Source organism: Cupressus sempervirens, chromosome 9 (assembly GCF_028749045.1).
Source record: "Cupressus sempervirens isolate cs-2001-9-10 chromosome 9, ASM2874904v1, whole genome shotgun sequence".
NCBI classification, from domain to species: domain Eukaryota; kingdom Viridiplantae; phylum Streptophyta; class Pinopsida; order Cupressales; family Cupressaceae; genus Cupressus; species Cupressus sempervirens.
The window spans coordinates 75,307,042-75,329,551 of NC_143126.1; the positions used below are offsets into that span (position 1 = coordinate 75,307,042).

General features: G+C 34.3%; 1 protein-coding gene across 1 annotated transcript; it reads right to left on the reverse strand.

The window, feature by feature from the left end:
* Positions 1-645: 645 nt before the first annotated feature.
* On the reverse strand, positions 646-3,738 carry LOC149537686 (monooxygenase 2-like). Its single transcript, XM_089799020.1, has 6 exons — positions 3,584-3,738; positions 3,335-3,481; positions 3,174-3,239; positions 2,266-2,446; positions 1,952-2,180; positions 646-1,512 (listed from the first exon to the last, which is right to left on the reverse strand). The coding sequence occupies exons 1-6, from the start codon at positions 3,700-3,702 to the stop codon at positions 959-961; spliced, it is 1,296 nt and encodes a 431-aa protein (XP_089655146.1). The 5' UTR covers positions 3,703-3,738; the 3' UTR covers positions 646-958.
* Between the last annotated feature and the right edge of the window lie 18,772 nt (positions 3,739-22,510).

Below are 22,510 nucleotides of genomic sequence, written 5' to 3' on the forward strand. Positions count from 1 at the left end.
AGACACCTAACTCAAACACATCTATAATAAGAACTTGATTCAAACTAGAACTCTGTTACTCACACCTAAAATAGACTTGTGTTGCCAACAACTCAACAAGGTTTACCACATATGCAGCAATTATTATTAACTATTGTTGGAGCATTAACTCCAACACCCCCACTTAATGTGACAAGCAAGGAAACATTATATAGAAATTATACTTTGAAAATATGTCATAGAGTAACATTTTCTTATAGTTATGCAGCAATCATCCAACTTCGAAACACCATTGGACACAACATCTCCACTTGAAATGTCTCATACCCCTCATAAAGGTACAATGCCAATCTTCCAAACTTTCAAATCTCCTTGAACTATTGGAGACACCATCTCCATGTGGAATGCCTCATAACCCTCGTAAAGGTATAGCTTCTCCAATCCTACAACACCTCAAATTATTCAAGCATCCATCTAGACTCTACCACATCTTTTTCTAGTTTTCAGACCATAGATATAATCAAAATCAAAAAAAATTCTTCAATGAAAACATAATCATCTAGTGGTTCTTCTCTTGACCTTGTCTTCTTAACAACTTCTTTGCTAATATACAAAACTTAATAGGAAGATAGCTCTAATACCATATTGGAAAAATAGAACAATGGATTTAAAACAAAGAAAGAACGAACTTCCACCTTAATTTTATTGAATAATAGATGCAAATTTATATGATAGCTTGTGCCAATAACATTCCTGAATGACTGCTAATTAGATTGACAACAAACTACTTAATGATTGACAACACACACAAACCTGACAGTGAAGTGAAACTTATGGACACCTAACTCAAACATGTCTACAATAATAACTTGATTCAAACTAGAACTCTTTGACTAACACCTAAACTAAACTTGTGTTGCCAGCAACTCAACAAGGTTTGCCACATGTGCAACAATTATTATTGACTATTGTTGGAACATTAAATCCAATAGAAACTTGTCTCGCAGAATGAGTGAAAACAATAGAAGAAATATCTCATAGAGAACAAAGGGAAGAAAATGCAATCACGAACAAAACACGCTAGTCTTGAGGATCCATCCTGTAGCAGTCCTATCAAAAATGCAGCACCTGCAATACCAGATATTCGCCATTTCCTCTCCTGTAGGTACTTGTTGAAACATGACTCTATCTTTTTCACTTCGGCTTCTCCCCATTTCGTCATGTTTACAGATTTGATAGCTTGTTCTAAACATCTGCTGAGATGGACAGCGTCCTCTAGAGCCATACATGCTCCCTGGCCAAGATCAGGTGTCATTGGGTGCAATGCATCTCCAACAAGGGTTACATTTCCTTTCCCTTTTTCCATCCCCCTTCCCCACTCCCATGGCCACACCCACCTCAGCTTTAGATCTGCTAAATTAATGGTCTCTGCTGGGCTCAACTTTATTAGCTCTGCTATGGGCTCAGGGAAATCCTTAACCATCTCCAGAGTTGAATTCCGAACCCTCTCAGCATCCCTGTAGATCTCTTCATCTGAAAGATCAAATTGAAGGTCATATTGCAAACTTTTCATGATTAATAGGAAATAAGATGAAAATAGTTTCTGACTGAAGTATTTAAACTTGTTATTGGTACAGATTCAATTTAATGTAATGGTCAATGAGATTTGAACTATTCATACTCAAATAGGGACCAAGCATGAAATAATTGTCTGATTGAAGGATTTTATTCTAACTTCCCAAGCTAGTCACGAAAAAATTGGAATCGAGTATGAAAGATTCAAGCTAATTGGGAAACAATTGGAACATGGTATTAAACAATTTGTTCTCTGAGTCTTTTTTACGTTCTGGGTGGATGTAAAATTAATCTTTCTGATTATAATAGCTCAGTAGTAGAATTATTCATCTTTCAAAGTATGCCGGAAATAAAACTTCGCCAATAAAATTGAAACACTAACAAAACACAGCAGTACCTTGTGGATGGGATCTCCTGGTTACAAACCAATAAACTTTTTTATCGTTACAAGGAAGAAACCCTGTCCTGGTTCCTTCACCCCAATACTGTACCATGAGCTTCTCGAGATGGTGGCCTTCTGTAGATGTGAGCATGCCCCTAATGGAAACACGTCCGGATGATTTGGCTGGTTGGAAACCCATATATCTTGAGACCACTGAGTAAACTCCATCGCATCCTATCACAATCTGTAAGCCATACTTCGATATAAGGCCTCTGAAAAATCTTAGTGTAAAAAGTTTATTTTCTTGTTATTGAGATAATAGTTCCTACCTTTGCTGTGAGGGATGTTCCATCTGCAAGCTCTATTGTGGTGAAAGGAGAGAGTGTGTCGCTATGTAGGAGAACTACTTTGGAGTTGAATCTGATGCTCTCCAAAGGCAATTCCTTGGCCAGCGCTTCCAAAAGTGCCATTCTTTCTATGCAACGAGTTTCCAGTTCCGTGCTTAAATCCCTGAATACATAAGAGCTGTTTGAGTTTTTCACAAGAAATTTCATCTTCAGAACCAAATGCTGGTTTCGGATTAGGGAGGTTGTTTTTGTTCATTTTCAAACTGTAGTCATATGGAGGGAATCAGCTAATGTTTTTACTGGTTGCTACTGAGAAAATTTAAGAACATATTTGTGGATATGCCAGTTTATTAAGAGTTGAACGCTCCATAAACTGTTTAGAAATGTGAAACGTGACTAAACAAAATCTTTCTATTGGACTACAGATACTTAGCTGTCTGATGAGTCTGACACTGAAATAAATTCAAAACAAAAATTTAAAACATTGGATACAATTAGGTAGAAATATGATTTCTATTGGACTACATAGCTGCAAAAATTCCATAGCTACTTCTATGTGTGGATTCGTGGAACTCAATAAGACCAGTCTTAAATCCTATATCAAAAAATTGGAAGATTCGAATTTTACAAGAAAATATTCTTTTTTCTCTTGCCAAAATATGAACGTAGTAAAGAGATAGAGACATATTGAGCACAACTTTCTGGCTCTTTAAGCCCTTTGTCATCCTTAGAGTACCCTGCAAATATTTTCTTCATACTAAAGTCAAATCAAATGAATATTTTCTTCTACACTGGGGATTATCAATTACAACTCTTTCAATTAGCAATTGCATTAAAAAACAACAGAATGCTCAGACTCGCTCGTTTCAAGTAATCATCATTTTGCTTACCCTTTGCCGCCACTTTTTAGGGGAACAGTCTTGGAAACACCAGTAGAAACTGAAAAACCCCGAAGCCTGCACACCCACTTCTTGAAAATGAATTTCTGCATTACTCCTAAATTAAGCTAAATTTAATGAAAGAGAAGATGCACTCAGTTAAGCTAAATTACCCATCAAGTTGACAGTAAGCTGAGCGAAGGCAATCTGATACACCAAGAGCATCAAGTGCTATCCAGGCATTCGGCCACATGATGAATGCAGCGCCGGCAGTTCGAAGGCAATCGGCGCGCTCAAGCACCAGGCTCTTCACTCCCACCCTGAAATGGTGTTGTGAGAAATTCAGAATAATTGAAAAATTAAATCCTTTAATTTAATGAAGAATTTGAAAATTCGTTGCAATCCTCGCGGGTATAACTTGCCTATGAAGAGCAAGCGCAGTGGCTAAGCCTGCCACGCCCCCTCCTACAATCACAATATCTTCGCATTTGTCCATCGTAGGTATTATGGAAGATTCTCTTAATGCATGCAATTCGTTCATATATATATATTATTGCATTACAGGGTTCGACCATCAACATTTACATCTAGAATACGAGAACTTCATTCAAACTACAATTTAATTCAAACTAGAACTTGATTCGTTCAAACTAAAACTTAATTCAAAGCAGATTTAAAATAGAGGAACTTCCTTTTAAAATTGAGAAAAAAGAACTTCCATTCAAACTAGAACTTGATTCAAAATATAACAGCAGTTAAAATAGAGGAAGTTAAAGAAGAAATTTCCAGGGTTCGACCATTATCAGGACAAATATTACACAAAACAAATATCTGCGAGACTCTTCGGAATTGTGAAATGCTCCAGTTCAAAGAATCGACGTAGTGTTTTGGATTTCAATCACAAGTTTATTGAACGTGAATGTCATCCAAAGAAATATTGAACGTGAATGTCAAGACATTTGATCATTTGCGACTCAAAACTAAGTTAAATAACTAGCACGTGCAAGATTCTAGTGGATATTGATTACCGATTTATTTTAAAACTTTGTATCACAATACTAAAATAATAATATCATCTGTTGAAATGTGTATCAATATGCATGTTAGTGTCTCAAAACAATAATATTTTTTATACAACAGATTAGTGTGGCAACACGAAAGTCCTATTAGAATAGGCGAAAAAATGATACAATGAAAAATCAAATTAACAAAGCATTGACGTAATGGTATTGCACACATTGTATAATATTATTATATTTTATTATTTTATTTTATTATGTAATGTTGTACTTAGGAAAATCTAGATGGATGTGCAACATGTAAAGATTCTCATGGGATATACTTGATGAGTTGTATTATAATATTATGATAATATTTCATGTAATTATTTAATATTGGGAGAAAGAATTAAAATTTCAGTATTAAATGTGGGGTATGTTGGCTCCTGATTTAACAGATTTGAAATTAATCAAGAAACTACACCGATACATCTAAGGCTAGCAAATTCTTATGATGGATGCACTTGACTGCTAATCTTGAGCCAACTATAAGACTTAACTCCTTTTTCACTTCAGGCTTTGTGAAACCTAGGCGGGTTAACTTTGAGGTTCTAATATATGGTACCAGTGCTAAAACATAAAATGTGAACCTATTAATAATAGATGAAACCCTTATATCTTCTAATACTTATGCAACAACATAAGAATGAAATAGCTATAAATCATAACCTATGAACCCATAAGCTAAGTGAGGGTTAATTCCTTTAATTGAAATGATTTCATTAAAAAGATTTGTGCAAATGACCTTCATCTCAGCCTGCATATAATTTAGTGATCATTGCCTTATCCATTGCAACATAGAGTTGGGTAAGAGTACAAAGCTATGTCACCTTTTAGGCTGACTAATCAAAATGACTGAATTTGAGTATTACTATCTAAAAATCAATTTTGTTAAAAGATATGATCTAAATAAATTCATTTTAGCTAAGTTATATATGGTATCACACTTTTCCAATTGGAAATGTCTATTAAATTAAAGTTTTATACTAGTTTGTATCCAATTACTAAGAAATATAATTATTTTAGAAAACTAACATTTCAATAACTCTTACAAATCTTTATGATATATTTTTAATAACTTATAAACACCATTTTATAGAGCCCAAAGTTAATAATATTCTCATATAGAGTTTATAGTGTTTTAATTAAATATAGTATATCATAATTAAAAAAATCTACAAATACATATTTTAACACTCACAAAGATGTCAATTTTGAGAAAGAAAAAAAAAAAGTAAATCATATCATAAAAATTCAAAACTTATATGACATTCTAGAGGAGTCCTCTTCTAAAATGTATAATTTTTATTTTAGTTAGACTAGATTTGTTTTAAAGAATATGGTGAGAGATAAAAACTATCAATTTTAGGTGAATTGAATTTTGAATTATTATAAAAGTGAAAATATAATTCTAAAGATAATTTTTATTTTTGAATGTTCTAGATATATATGCTATCTATAACATAGTCTAAGATCAAAGGGAAATAAGTTCATTTCCATATAGTTTTGTGAGAGAACTAGACCCCTAATTTTTAATGTTTTTCAGCAACTAAAAAAATATCTATAAAAGTTATGAAAATATGTCAATTCTTAATCCAAATAATTATTAAAAATTATTATCCTAAAATTGATTAATTTCTACACATTTCATTAGTTTACTTCATTTTAAAATTCTAAATAATAACACTAGTCTTATATCATTGAAGGTGAACAATTATACTTTTGTTAGCCTTTTCCTCCACAAAAGGGTGACACACCTTTATTCTTTGACCAAGTCCTTACTAGTAGGATGACCCAACTTGATTTCCTTACAATTAAATTTATCAATTAAAATCCCTAAACTCTATTCTTACTATCATCCCCTCTATACACCCAGAAACCCTATCAAATCATTGAAGCATTTACTTAACTCCTTGAATTAAAAGCAACAATAGATCTAATATGCAACTCATCCAAGCTGCCTTAAATTAAATGAACCTTATTTATTCAATCACAAAGTTAATAGCATATGAAGAATTAGGAGACATAATAAGAGAACACATATGATTGATTGTAAATCCCCTTTTGTATTCATCCTTGGAAAGATTGAATACATTAAATGGTAACACTGAATGAAACTCAAGATATATTACTTGATCTATTATTAATCTTCTTTATCTTAGAGAAACAATACATGAAATGAAACTAGAAACCTACACAAGAGTGGATGTGTGGCCTTCATAGCTAGAGTTCTACTCAATTACATAGGAAGTAAAACCAACAATAACCTGGTCTCATAGTAAAAACTAGAATGCTACTGGTTTTACAAAGAAAATTGCCAACAACAACAATGAATTAGAGAAAGAAAGATATAGAAGGAATGAATTCCTAGATCTACTTTGCAATTGCCATGTGTCCACTTGCAAAACTTCCTCAAGAAGTTAGAAACATCTCTCTAATCTCTCAACACAACTGGTGAATCAATTCCTCACTCATTTTTCCTCCCAAAAGCATAAAATATCTTAGACACTTGATAGAAAACATAACTAATTTTGATTGAAATAACAATCTCTAAAAAGTTCCATCAAAAAGCGTGCAAATTGTGAAATTCTAGAGGCAAAATACATCATTAGGTATCAAATTTTGAACATACTGAGCCAACTAGGCATATCAAGTGTATCGTAACTAAAATTTGTAACTACATTGATGAAATCATTGCTTGCAACTGAACATCACACTAAAAATACAAAACCCCTTGTAACAACTATCCCTTAATACCTGCATAAAAACTAGCTTTAGAAATGGATAACTCGACTCTTGCTGATTCCAATGATATATTGGAGTCCATATTTTGGTTCAATCTTGCCCCTTTGGTAGCCATTTGCAAAATTTACCTAGGACTATAAAATGAATAGTTTAAAATGAATGAATTTGATTTTTTTTAAAAAAATTCTATAGTCTGAACTATAGAAAAATCATTCATTTAAAACCAAATTTTTCAACTGGAGATTGAACACTCAAAAGAATTGAATTAAAATATTCATTAATTCATTATATCTCCTTATACCTCCGTTGACCATTCACATGATGCCACTTGTTAGATTTTGATTCACTCATGCCATCCAAACAAGCCCCACAACTCCTCGTCATTTTCTCAACTTTTTGGGAGGTCACCATGTCTCTACCGGTGAAACCCTCTCATTTTCTAGTGGCGACATGATGACCACTAGAATCTAACAACTTTTTCAGCAAGCTCTTCTTTGGTCAAAATTGCTAATTTTACCATCCACTGACCATAATGGGCCCCTCCTCATGAGTTGGCACTTCAAAAGTGAATATCTTTTTAGACATTAAGCCTAGTGTGTGTTGGGGCATTAAAAGGCTTCAAAACACTGACTCCCAATGAATGTGGGACAAAATACTTTGTACATCCACTGTGCCTTGTTTTTTAGTTTCCTTCAACTAGCTCCCTCTTGCCATGGATGCAAGTAGATATTTTCTTTCTTACATATGGTGCTTCCTCAGTTCTGCACTTAGATGCTTATCCATTATGTGTGGATTCACTTGCTGGTGAAGTTGTCTTGCTTTTAATGTAGAGAAAAAGAACTAACTTGCCCCATGCTCCAATATATCAACATTTTGGCTACTTCTTAGGCATGGACATTGCCTAGCTTGGAGATTTTCCTTCTACTTCAAATGCCAAGGACACCCTTTATGTGCTTAGACATGTTACTATACCAAATGTGGCATCTTTTTCTCTCATTCTGTGTTATTTCCTTCTTCAACATGGGGCCTTTGGCTTTGGGCATCATTTGGTATGAGATGCTCTATTTTGTTTGCTCCAAGCCATGAGAGCTCCTATTTTCAATGGCTTCCTCGTCTTTTCTCTATGACTAGTGGTCTTTGTTGTAGGGTGCCCTTCTCATGGATGACTCCCTTGTTGCTCCTCTCATGTCATGAGAGCTTCCTTCATTGATGTTGCTTCTTTCCTTCCAAAGATCATCTAATTTCTATCAAATCTACATATATCCCAAATGTAGCTTCCCACAAAAATGATCAGCTAACAATCGATCAATTTTGAAGCTGTAAAAGGTTTTTGTTGAAAAATGGGGCCGAAAGCCTATCATAAATGCTCAAGAAAGCACCATGTATATTAAATACTCATATCTTCTAATCAAAAATTCAAACATCAACAACTGTAGATTTTGAGTTATCTACATGAACTTCTTGTGCTCCAAGTTCTTTTAGAGCTTTTGCCTCTGCATGTATGCAAATGAGGTACATTTCTTTTTAGACAATGCTTAGTGAGTTGGAAATAAATAAAGTTTTTTTGCCCTATCAATGGTAGTGTCATTACTATGTAATTTGTTTGTTGTGTTAAGTTCTCTAAGGGATAAAAAATTCTTATTCTTATATAGAGGGAAAGAACCACATCCTCTTGTTCACAAAAAGTCTTGTTCACAAAAAGAACTCCATGGAATTGCTCAAATGAATCTAGCATCTACCGTAGGGCTGAGATTCTTGGAAAATCACTGGAAATGCTCCATATTTGGCTATCAAATCCAAGTGTACTCTCCTTTGCATGATATAGAGCAACTTGCCACCGATCAATCACAGTAATCCTTGAAGATTCCTCATGGAGGGTGATGTAGTTCCATATTCACATTTGGTGTGTGTCCATATTAAAATTATAATGATTACAATCATTATAACCTTTCCATTTAGAAATATTTTAATCCCCAATATACCTTATCAATCTGATACTAGTAAGGCCCCAAAGCAAGTTTGACTAAAAAAAAAATTGTTTTCGAACAACTGAACTACCAAACTGATCTACTAAACATCCAACTCTGACTAAAAGCAATCCATGTCATTGGTTCAATTTTTAAAACTCATTTTATGCCATTCTGCAAACTTGTTAGCTTTGTGCTAGGAGGTCCTTTAACTAGCTTTAAAAACTAACAAAAACACCTAAATGGGCTTTGAAATCAAATGTACTAATTCTCTGTTCTACAGACTCTTACCTTATCAAATATCGTTTCATGATGATTTCTCAGTCAAAATAAATTCACTATCAAAGTTGCCTTTTCAAAACTACCTACAAGAAAATATGTGAGAAAACAACAAAACACATTTGGATTTGGCTTCGAAAAATGGGCAGATTGACACTTGGGGGCATGAAAACTGGAGCATTGGTTCACTTTCATGAGAAAAATACAAATATATGATTAGGGCTCATGATGATAAACAAGGAAAATTTGGTGAGTGGTGAAAGTGGGCTACTCAAATTTTGTAGACTGGAAACATTGGCAGAAAAGCAATTTTCACAGATGGATTGACCTACAAAAGTGTGCAGAGGGATTCATCAAAACTTGAAAATTGGCACATTTAAATAATTTTTAGAGTAGAACACAGTGGTACAATCCATTCAATCTCAATTATCACATATTTAAAGTTATAACATCATGAACAGGGGTACTAACCAATTTGCATTTACTAACACTAGTAAAACATTACAAATTGCTTTTGGAATTGCATTTGAAAACTGATTAAACAATTTTTCATAAGCTCAAAATTGAAACATAAAAATTCTCTAATCTCTAAAATGTAATGGAAAAGGAAATTTCTCATTTCAGTCAACTGGGTCAAATTTATAACAAGTCAAATAGGGCCTCCTAGAATTCTGGACAATTTGCATCAACATGACAATAGTAAACAACCAACTTCAAGGGGCTCAAAACCTAGTCAAAACATGCTTAAATGACTGAAAATATGAAACATAGGTTCTCTAGTATGGATACTAAACACTCTCAAAATGGTGAGTCATGAAATGTTACTAGGTGCAATATACTCAAATGCAAACACAACCTCCTATCTTTGTTTTACACTTTGGGAAAAATGCAAATTTGGACATTGCTCAAAATTGGACTTCACGAAAGGACTTAGAATGGCAATTTATCTTCATGAGACACATAGGTGCACTAAATGAAAGGTGTTAGAAATATTAAACACCTCTTAAGCCTCAAATGGGTAACTGCGTACGCATGTATTAAAAATCACTTATAGCGCTTGATTTCACAATGGTACTCAAAATCGGGGCTTCACTTTTGAGTCCCAATAGGGTCAAGAGGTTAGGTAGCACATAGTTTATGTAATACCACATGGTGTTTTTTTGGGACTTCCTACTATATAAGCAGCCACAAGGGTAGTTGTTGGTCTAAGAAGACAAAAGGAAAAATAAATGAAAGAGTTGAGCAGGACAAGGCTTGACAGGTTAGCCAAGCGAGCATTTGTAAAGGTTGTAAGCATGGCATGAGATGTGTGGATTCATGATTGTTCACATGGATTTCTTGGTAGTGGCTATGGCTTTGAATGTTTCCATGGTTGTATTGCAATGATGTTTTTGTTGAATAATACGTGGTGATGGATGGATGCTTTTGGAGGTTGGGTTTTTTTCCTCAACGAGGGTTTCCTAGGGTATCTCTTGTGTCACAATTTTTGTGGGTATGTTGTCTATTTTCTTGCACATGGATTTTAATTGCATATTTATTTTAGATCTATTATGGGTTATGTAGAAATGAATATATTCTTTGTTGCAAGTTTTCTTACAAGTGGTATTAGAGCTATGGTTTTATTATTGTAATCCTAGATTGAATCCATGGGAATGCATGAGAGGATAAAAGAAAGGGCAAGATATATGAGTTTTCTATTATAGATCTGAGGGTTTTGGGTTTGTTGTTATGATGAGATATTGGTAAATTTTAGGTATGTTAAAATGTTGGACAAAAGGGTTTTTCAGATGTTTCATTTAAATGAGAGATTTAGTGGGAGCTTGTAGAAATGACCTCCTAGGTAAAAACAAACCTCACCATTGGATCTGGGTCAATATTTTCATAAATTTTGATATGTAATATGCCCTAGTTTTCCCATGTTCAAAGGAAATGAAATAATTTTTTAGTTTCAGCCTATGATGGCCATCAAATTTAATCCCATCAAAATTTTTGTCACAAAAAAAAAAATCATAGTGAAAATGGTAAAAGGATTGTCTTAGTAAAATGCCCATACCTTTCTTTTAGGATTTCAAATTTTAGACTTTGTATAGGCATTGGAAAGTTAATCCAGAGTACTACAACTTGGTATAGGTGTGGTTCTATGATTTTGATATTTTCTTAGGTTTTAAGAATCTAAATTTTAGATGTTGTTTATTTTGAGCACAAATTAGGAGATAACTTGGGCATACAGAATCAAATTTTTGACTTTGAGTAGTCAATGGAAAGATTTTCGAGAGCTCTACACATTGCTTTAGATTGGGTGGAGGTTTGAAATGATTTATTTGGTGATTTATTAATTTGAACAGTTTATGGTATATATTGATTGTGGTAACATTGTGAGTTTATGACATTGTATATTTTGGAGATTTAAGATTTGATGTCATTGTATACTTAGTTCATATTTTAGATTCGTCTCATGATGATATGGTTATTAGTGTTTGGTTTGGATATATATGATGAATTGTTGGGTCTATAAGTTATGCAGTGTTGTAAGTGGTCTATACTTAGAAGTTGTATTTATAGCTTGGTTATGGATTATCTTTTCCCATTGATCTTTTATTATCAATTCATATTCATATTGGTGGCTTGGATTTAAGTTGTCTATATGATAATTCATATGATTTATTGGTTTTTTCTTCATGTAGAAGGGATAAAATGTTGGTACTAGGTACAATCATGGTGGAGGATTGTGGTTGACTATTTTATGCTACTAGGTTGGATATATTGAGTGTCAGATGCCCAGTTCATGGATATGATCATGGTGCCATGTCATCATGGTCATTTGGTTTCTTTTGAGGAGCTCATGATTTGCACTTTTAGTTCCTTGATGGTTTGATGTCTTAGTTGATTCTCATGGTTACAAGATAGTTTTTCATCATGATGTCATGGATAGCTTGGATACACGGTTTAGTGGGAGCTTGTGAAAGTGATGGGTTGACAGTGCAGGATTAGTTCCTAATTTTGTTTATATTTTCTTGGGTTTAGAGATCTTGGTCTCACTTGCTACTAATACATATGCATGGTACACTTGTTATTTTTATGGTGTATAAAGATGGTTAGATCTTGAGAACTCATAGAGTTATTAGTTATCTTCATGGTGTGTGGAGATGGTTGTATCTTGAAGACTAGTAGAGTTTTTGTTAAAGTGTGGTTTATGCTTTCATTTGACATGTTATCCTTAGTGTGAGGATTTAGAGTTTTGACATGTTATAGTATGTTCATATGGAGCATGTTATCTGTTTGGTTGAGATGGTTAGATCATGTTGTCATGTGTATGTCCTTGAGACCATGGTTGGAACTTTGACATTGACCTTGGTTTAGTTTCTTGGTATTGAGTACATTGATCATAAGCTAAATACTTCATGATATTTTTATGTTGAATTTGGAGTTGGCATGGATTGATTGGTTATAGGTGCTCATGTATACTTAGAGATGGTGGTGATGTTGATTTCTCTTAGATTAGAGAAGTATTTGTTAGGATAGTTTTTTGGTTTCAATAGGAAGTTCAAAGGGCATTCACCTAATATGGACTTGAGAGGAGATTGTTCTTAGATGAGTCTTGGTTGGTGACTTGGATATCTTGATGAACATTCTCATTCCCCACTCTTGGTCTACTCTATGGTTTTCTACTTGAGAGGTATAGCACATTGTTTCTCTTAGGTACATTATGTTCATGCTTGTCTTTCATGGATATGGATCTTGAACTATGGTACATGAGTTAGTTCTAGAGGGTTCATTTGAGAGATGGTTTAACATTCATTATCTCCATTTGCATATGTTGTTATGCTGGTTGAGTTTGGGAGATAGATTTATATTTCCTTGGTTTAGGAATGGTTTATCAGTTTTATCTCCTTGTGAGAGGCTCACATCCATGATTAGTTATATTGTATGGTTTGGGTGTTGTTGAGGCTTCTTGTTGGAGTTTTATGGAGGACATCATACTTGCACAGTTTATATCCTAGAGGTGTTTGTAGAAGGACATGATGTAGGTGTTGGTCTTAGAATGGTTTTGACATTTGAGTGTTAACACACTCAAACCACTTTCTATATTGAAGTCGAGTACACTATGTATGTCAAGCCATAGTATGTGCCAATTTAGAATTCTAACAGGTGCTGAGTGACTTTAGGTGATGAGCATTATATAGTTGTCGAGTGATATATAGGTTTTGAGTCATAGTTGATGTTGAGTAAGTTAGAACACTACATATGCCAAGAAAGCCAAAGTCATACATGTGCTGAGCAAGACAGATTGTAATAGATGTTGAGCAAACCAAGATCAAATATGTGCTGAGTACTAGTAGTCTAGTATGTGATGAGTAACACAGAATAAACATATGAGTTAGTGCCCTCACAAACTCACATGTAAACCATTTTTTGAGCCAACATAGAAAGATTTTGAATAAAAATAAGGATAGGAACAAATCTTTTATATTTCCTATGCAATCAGCATGCAACCAAACAGAAAAATGAAGAAGGCATGCAAACAATGAGAAAAATGCAAGAAATGAGTGGGAATTCAAGAATTAATATGGATCATAGATCCATACCTAACCTTAAGTCTATGAAGTCTTTATACCTAAACCTAACCCATGATTTTAACCTACTAAAGAGAAGTCAAGGAAGTTGCTAAGCCGATAGTAAATTGTAGAACAAAGAAAACAATAGGGGCATCATAGACTTAGTGAATTGAGCACCAATTACACATCTAGTTGATTAGAAAAAAGAAAGGGATACGAACAGATATCAAATCAAGAAAGGATCACATTAGAGTGAGAAAATCAAGTGCCTAAAATAAAAAATTTAATATTGTAAACAATTAGGTCAAAGGTTTCTAATAATCTCTAGTCATTACATTAGATAGTGAAAATCCTATGTTGATAGGTTAGCTTAACAACTATTTTGTAGGTCCTTTGAAGAGGAGAGCAAATCCTTTAACAGGGCGACACTTCATGTAAAGTGTTTGTAAATCCTTTAACCAGGTCACTATTGACACAGTGTAAATCCTTTAACAGGGTCAGCCTTTCATAGGGCAGACCATTAGAAGTGGTCAAATAATTATTGTTGCAGTGATTTTGTGGGTATCATCCTCATCCTAGTTTTACCTTCTTATTCTTGAAGGGTTTCTGGATTACCAAGTCTGGTGTTATGTGTATTGATGCATGTGTTTACTTTATGTTTATTTAATATGTTTACATACATGTAGTTTACATTCAGTTATTTGTTTTAAGTGATTTGAAAAGGTTAAAATGTGATACTTCTAATTCAACCCACTCCCCCCCCCCTTAGAAGTACTCTTCCCATTTGAATATTCCAACAATTGGTATCAAAGTGAAGGTTCTCACAAGGAGAAGCCTAACAACTTAGAGAAAAGATCTAAAGATGGAAGTCTTAAAACTTGGAAAGATCATAGATAATTAGGGAATTGATGTGCACATTGCTCTACATAAATTGGAAGAAGCTAGAGAAGAATTGAGAAAGTCCTTAAAAAGAAGGAATGATATAGCCATAGCTGAAAATGATATAAACTACAAGGAGATTGATACCACACAAGTGTTTTCCAATGGAGATTCAAAGGAATTTGATGCAGAAATATTTGAAATGATGGAGAAAATTAGAGCACAAGCTGAAGAAATCAGAATACTCAAGCTTGAACAAGAATCACAAGCCATAATGGTTTATGAAGTAACTGATAAAAAGAAGAGAGTCATTGAAGACAAGGCCATGATAGAAGATTACAAGAGAAATCTTACCAATAGACTAGAGGAGTAGACAATTGATTTTGAAAGAATCTCAAACATGTAGCTTGACACCTTAAGTCAGATGATGAATGCTCATCATGAGCTAAACATGAAGGACATTGAGATCTCCACCTTGAGAATGCAAAATGAACAATTGCAAAATCACCTAAAAAGAGAGAAGGAGATAGTAGAAAGCTTTAATAAACCAAATGAGGCTATCAAGTACTTTAAGAAACTACTGATCACCAAGAGCTAGTAATGATACTTTAGGACTTGGTTACACTAGCACTAAGCAAGGAGAATCATCTAAGACTGCAGAAGAAAACATAACAAATGTAAGAACACTAAACCTACTTGTCATTTATGTGGTTAAAAGGGACATATCTCAATGTATGCAGGAGCAAGAATGGTCATCAGAATGATAAGCCTAAGAAAGAAATCTATTGTTATAAGTGCAAAAAACAAGGACATCAAGCACATGAATGAAGAACCAAGACCATGAGGACATCAAGATTTGAGGGTCACTGCTACAACTACAATAAGTATAGACATAGAGCACTTGAATGTAGATCAAAGCCTACATGCACACCCAATCAGCCTGCAAAGGAAAACAACCATGGTCATCACTACAATTGGGACTATAACACCACGTATAATTGTCACTACTATAAGGAATATGGACACATTCCTGAAAATTGTATAAGGACACATTTTAGAGGGAATTACCATAGATGGTTAAGTCAAACCACATGTTTCAGTTGCTTGAAAATTGGACATATCAGTAGGAATTACCCAACAAAGTCAAAAGCACCCAAGATAAAAGTCAACAAAGGAAAAGAGAAGGTTGATGTTGAACAAATCAAAAGGCAAATGAATAAGACTTGGAAGAAGAAAGATGAGTGTAGCACATCAAATGGAGGGATCACTTCACCCAAAAGATCAAGTGCTCACATCTCGTCCAACTAAGCAAGAATAGGTGTATGGGACTAACATACAAAGTTATATCATACATTAGTCCCATGAAAAAGAAGTACTACAAGGAAGAAATCTACATGAGCAAAGATGCCAAATCAAATACTACCGAACTATCCTTAGATGTTGAGTAAAGCTTCAATGAATGTCAAGTTGCTAATAGAAACCAAGTTACTAGTTGATACCAAGTGAAGTAGAAATCTAGTGGAAGCTGAGTAAACAAAATACAATGGGAGCCGAGTCATGGTGAATCCTTCAAGTGTCAAGTTTACAACTATATGCACTAAGCATTTAATGCTATTTTTTAATAGGTATAAGGTTGAATTTTGATCATTTTCATGCCATTCAAACATAGAGCAAAGACAAAGGAGTGTAGGAGCGATCATACAACAACTGTGAAGCCATTTACATTGATCTCAATAGTGATTTAGCATACATTTTGATGATCTAAGGTATTTATCAAGTGCCAAGCTTGTAGTATTGAAGTTTTTAATATATTTAAAACCCTAGTTTGGTATAATGGCTTCTAGTTCAAGAAACTACAAGGGAAAGGAGACTCATGAGGTCTAGTTAGTTAGTAATGAGGTAAAACAACTTGAGTTTAGGCCAATCCCTATAGTCACCTATAGAAATGATCCAGCTAGCCTATTGTCCATCATTCCACCAAAAGTTGTCATGGTACAAGATGTGAGAAATTGTTATAAATACAAAATAGGTGTAGTAGGTGATCTTGAGATATTCTAAGCCTATGACAAACTATGTGAAAATAAAATTTTGAAGGATGAATTCTAAATAGTTGAGAAAAAGGGTTTGACCAATGCCCTAGTTTATCCTACATGTTTCAAGACTGAATGGATATAGATTGTCCTCAGAAAAATTCACAATGGATGTTTATGGTTGGAAATAAGACCAGTAAAGATTACAAAGAGTATAGTACATAGGGTTACAAGTTTGCCGACCCTAGAGTGGCCTAAGACCCTATGCAGTGATTCCAAATAGACCATTGAAAGGAATACAAGAGCTAAATGGAATAAGAGGGGTATGAATATTGACAGTGTAACTGATCCCCTTCTAGATTTTGCAGTGAGAGCAATCTCTCACAATTTTTACCAATCTAGTAGATTGAACAATGTGCCATGTATAGCTATTGATGTAGCCTAAAAATTGGTGAAAAAAGATCATACATATGATCTGGCAAAACTAATGTTGCAGCAAATAAATGAAAGCCTAGGAGCAATAAGGAGATCAAAAGGTGCTCAATGCAAGTTTGGTCCAGTTCTTATGTGCATATTATTTTATGTTATGGAAGAATTTCCTTCTATTGGAAAGGTGAATTGGAACCCAAACAAAACTACAATCACACAAATCAATGAATTCATTGATCAGATGGGTGATAATTTTGAGGCCCAAATGATAAGATATTTTGAGGATTTTAAGAAATCAATGAAGCAAAGGGTAAGAATACCAGTTTCCCTAGTGGAAAAATACATCAGTGACATATGTTTTTTGGTTGGGATATGAACTTGATGTAGATGAAGCCTCAACAACAATCACAACATTTCTTATAGAAGAGATAGATAATGAAGCTCCTCATTTTGGCACATATGATGTTGTCAAATCCAAAGTTGAAACAAAATTGAAGACAACCTCTGTAATAAAGAAGAAAGATAAATTAGTGAAGAAGATAAAGAAGAACTTTGGTGCAGATATTGAAGGAGAAGTAGGTACTGAGGAAGAAGAAGGAGGAGAGAGTAAAGAAGAAGAAGAGCAAGGGCAAGGCCCAATGGAGTTGACATAGGGCTTAGGAGAAGATAAGGAGAAAGGTGTGGGGAAGAAAAAGCCAAGGAAGCACCTAGAATAGCCAAGCAAATGAAAAGAAAGGCTAAAAATCAGCCTCCAACTTAGTCCAAACCCAAGAAGGTCACTAAGCCTACACAAGCCAAGCTAGCACCAGCAATAAGAGCTAGCACAAGGGCATCTACACAAAAAGCCAAAGAGGGAACAAAAGAGAAGAAGAAGTCTATTGAACAACCTAATAAAGTGCCAAAGAAGAGAAGAAAATATGCGACACAGCTAGACACAGATGATGAGGAAAGAATAGATTCAGAAGACATTAGCCAATTTAGAGTGGTAAGCCATCCTCCCAAATCTACCATAGACAAAAATTTTGAAAATGTTAGAAATGCAAATTTGAATGACTTGAATAACATTGATTTCAATAAGTTAAGTAGAGAAGAACAAAATAAAATAGAGGAATTAATATATGCCATGATGATTGAATTCAAAAATACACCTCTAGAGTTAGACAATACTATGCCCAAAGAGCTATATGAAATAATTGAAAATAAATGGCATTATTATCTAAAAATGGAAAAGGAGATCAGAGAATCTACCTTAGCACAAGTGATGCCTGACCTAATATGAGGTCAAATAACAGAGGCTAATAAAAAACATGGTGGAAAATTTGCACCTAAATATAGAGCCTTCAACATCCTACAAAATAAGATTGAGGATGCAGTAAATAAATCTACACAATTGTGGAAAACAATCTACAAGGTAATTGATGACAAGGAAGAGGAAGAAAATAAAGCAGAGGCCAGTGCTAAGGAAAAGAAAATAGAAGAGAAGAAAGGAGAGGAAGAGAAGCAAGAGGAAGAGAAGGAGAAGGGACCAACAACAAAAGTAGAGGGAGAAAAGAAGAAAGAGGAGGAAGATAAGAAAGATAAGGAGGACAAAGAAAAAGGTGAGGAGGAAGAGATAAAAAAATATATGGCAATAGTTGAACAACAAGAAGAAGAGGAACAGAGTGTGAAAGACACACAAATGCCACCTCCTAGCCGTCATTATATAACCATCACACCTATAGATACAATAATTATTAAGGATGTTCCTAAAAATTTAGCTTAGAACATCAATCCCCTAACTGCAGAGGATCTCTCCAAGATCCTTCACCAATCCACTCCATAGGCACAGTTATGCACAAACCTTGTATTGCTGAGTGCAGATGAGCCACAAAAGGCAATAGCAGAACCAAAAAGAGAAAACCACCTTTCACCTATACAACTACTTGCACTAAAATTTTAATGCTTCCACCACCTACAATAGTAGGTGATACCTCATAGAAGCCAAGCATAGAAGAAAGGAAGTCTAATGAGAAGGAAGATACATCAAAAGAAAAGGAGCAGGTTGCTATTCAAACATTGGTAGAACTACCAAAAATTGGCACTCCTACAAGAACCCTTCAAAAGTCGAGCACTGAAGCCATACCTTTGCAAATCTCCACACTAGGCTCGAGCTCAACCAAAGTGGCCAAGGTACGTCACTATAGAGACCCTGAGTTAGATGAAGGCATAGCCATACCTGCCTATGACTCAAAAACCATCACAATGGACTAGATTACAGAAATGCAAGATGCATTAAATAGAAGAAAAAGGTAGGAAATACTCATAAAAGTGCATAACACAAGAAATTACTACATGAGATTAAGGACATCTTTATGGATGCCTTTAGCTTGTAGTCACCAGATGAGGAAAATCCCATAATAGAACAACTATCTGATATAGTTGACTAGGTGACTAGTGAAGACTAGGATACCAATGTTAAACGTATGGAATGGTCTGAGAGGAAATTTTAGGGGAAGGTAAATGAGAAAATATCAAGTAGTATAGCACTTGAATAGGTAGAATTGGCCAAGAAAATTGACAAGGTCAAAACTATACTTGAGAACATTTTCTCATTCTACAAGAAGTTGTGTGATTTTTCCAAGTTCACACAAGAAACAAGTCAGAGGATAATGAGCTTGGAGAGAAATTCGAATATTTCTAGCTTGCAATTGCTAAGGGATCCAGCTCAAAGTGAGAAGCATTTTGCTCAATCCCTTCACACTCAAAGAGAGTTAGTTGTTCTAAGCAGTGAAGAGGCCAATATAAAGGCCAAATTAATGTATATTCAATCCTCCATAACCCCACATTTGGAGGTCCTCCGCAAAGAACAAGTCTATGTTGAAACTATCTTAAAAAAAGATCCTAATATTTCTACATTATATGGACTTGTACATCTTTCTACAGAGACTGCCATCCAACACAAGTCACTAAACATTTCTTTGGAGAATTGGGATGCAACACTGAAAATGATAATGGACATAAACAACACATTTTTGGCTAAATATGTCATTACTCCTTTGAACCCTTTGACATAAGTGTCAAAAGGGGGGAGAAATAATAAAGGTGATGATAGGAGAAATAATAAAGGAGATAGGGGAAGAAATAATAATAGTAAGGAATATATATCTAAGGGGGAGAATACTAAATTTTGATTACATTCTTTCATTCATTCTTTTTGAAAGAATTGTAGATAGCCAAAAAGGAAGAAAAGGTTAATGTGCAAATAGTATGGGTGAGATATAATTTTTTGAGGGAGATATAAATAAAACCTACAAGTATAGATAGAGTAGACAAAATAGCTCAGCACATAGGTACAAAGTAAAGACAAAGAGTATTAGGCACATTTAGCATAGAATTTTGGGTTACAAGAATGAAATGGCACAATCAGCTCAAGGGAGTTATAAGGTATTTTTTTGGAACAAATCTTGAAATTTTGTACATATGTAGAATAGATGTGATAGGCTACTCATAAGGATAGATGAATAATGTTTAGTTAAGTGTTTTTGACAGTCATGTCAAAGGGGAAGATTGTTGGTCTTAGAATGGTTTTGACATTTAAGTGTCAACTTACTTAACCACTTTCTATATTGAAGTCAAGTACACTATGTATGTTGAGCCAAAGTATGTGTCAAGTCAAAATTTGAATAGGTGCCAAGTGACTTCAGGTGCCAAGCATTATACAAGTTCCAAGTGATATATATAGGTGTCGAGCCATAGTTGATGCCAAGTAAGTCAAAACATTGCATATGCCGAGAAAGCTAGAGTCATACATGTGTCAAGCAAGACAGATTGTAATAGGTGTTGAGCAAACTATGATCAAATATGTGTTGAGCACTAGTAGTCCAGTATGTCTCGAGTAACACAGAATTAGTATATGTAAACCATTTTTTGAGTCAACATAGAAAGATTTTCAAGAAAAATAAGGATAAGAATGAATCTTTTATATTCCCTATGCAATTAGCATGCAATCAATCAGAAAAATGAAGAAGGCATGCAACCAATGAGAAAAATGCAAGGAATGAGTGGGAATTCAAGATTTAATATGGATCATAGATCCATACCTAATCTTAAGTCTACAAAGTCTTTATAAGGAGGCTTAAACCCCACAATTTTAATTTGCTAAAGAGAAGTCAAGGAAATTTCTAAGAGAATAGAAAGTTGCAGAATAGAGAAAATAGCAAGGGCATCACAGACTTTGTGAATTGAGTAGCAATTACACATCTAGTTGATTAGAGCAAAGAAAGGGATTATAGGAATAGATATCAGATCAAGCAAGGATCACACTAGAGTGAGTAGATCAAGTGCCTAAAATTGGCAATTGAAGATTGTAAGCAATCAAGTCAAAGGTTTTTAATACTCTCTAGTCATTGTATTAGATAGTGAAAATCCTATGTTGATAGGTTAGCTTACTAGCTATTTTGTAGATACTTTGAAGAGGAGACTAAATCATTTAACATGGTGACACTTCATGTAATGTGTTTGTAAATCTTTTAACCAGGTCACTATTGACATAGTGTAAAGCCTTTAATAGGGTAGACCATCCGAAGTGGTCAAATAATTATTGTTGTAGTGATTTTTTGGGTATCATCCCCACCCCAATTTTACCTTCTTATTCCTAGAGGGTTTTTGGGTTACCAAGTCTGGTGTTATGTGTATTGATGCATGTGTTTACTTTATGTTTATTTAATATGTTTACATGCATTCATTTTACTTTTAGTTATTTGTTCTAAAGGATTTGAAAAGGTTAAAATGTGATACTTTTGATTCACCCCCCCCTCAGAAGTACTCTTCCCATTTGAATATTCCAACAATAGATTATGATTTGGATGGTTTCTCTTTGATCTTGGTTATCTTCCTAAATGTTCAACTTTTCTTACATTAGATTTGAGATTGGGTGGAGATTATGATCACTAGTTTGTGATAATGTATGTCATGTGAGAGATGACATAGTTATTCTTTTATCTCTTTCCTTTTTTGTTTGTGGATAGCTTGGAAAACTATTGGCAATTTTTTATGAGAGTTTTTCTTGTACATTATTGGTTTATGCATTGTGGATGTCATTGATACTACAAGGATTCACTTCTTTGAGATGTTGTGAGTGGATTGATTATAGACTTGACATTATCTTTTATAGTGGGAGATTTTTGGTATGTATGTTGTAGGTATTGCTCTTCAGGCTTGTGATTATAGGTTACATATTGGATATGTTGATGATGTGAGATTCACTTGGTATACCTTTGGAGGTATGGATAGTTGGATGGGTTTGACACTTGATGTGGGTGCTATTTCAGCTATAGATATTTTTGACAACTACAAATACATGTGATTACCTTTGGATCATATTTTTTGTGCTTGGCATTTCAGTTGGTATAGGATTTTATGATTTTC

What these genes read in the sequence shown, in the direction of transcription:
- LOC149537686 (XM_089799020.1), bottom strand. Translation starts at nt 3,702, where the DNA reads ATGAACGAATTGCATGCATTAAGAGAATCTTCCATAATACCTACGATG. An exon ending in ACTGCGCTTGCTCTTCATAG is followed by an intron (nt 3,482 to 3,583) that starts GCAAGTTATACC and finishes ACACCATTTCAG; the next exon opens with GGTGGGAGTGAAGAGCCTGG. An exon ending in GAACATCCCTCACAGCAAAG is followed by an intron (nt 2,181 to 2,265) that starts GTAGGAACTATT and finishes TATGGCTTACAG; the next exon opens with ATTGTGATAGGATGCGATGG.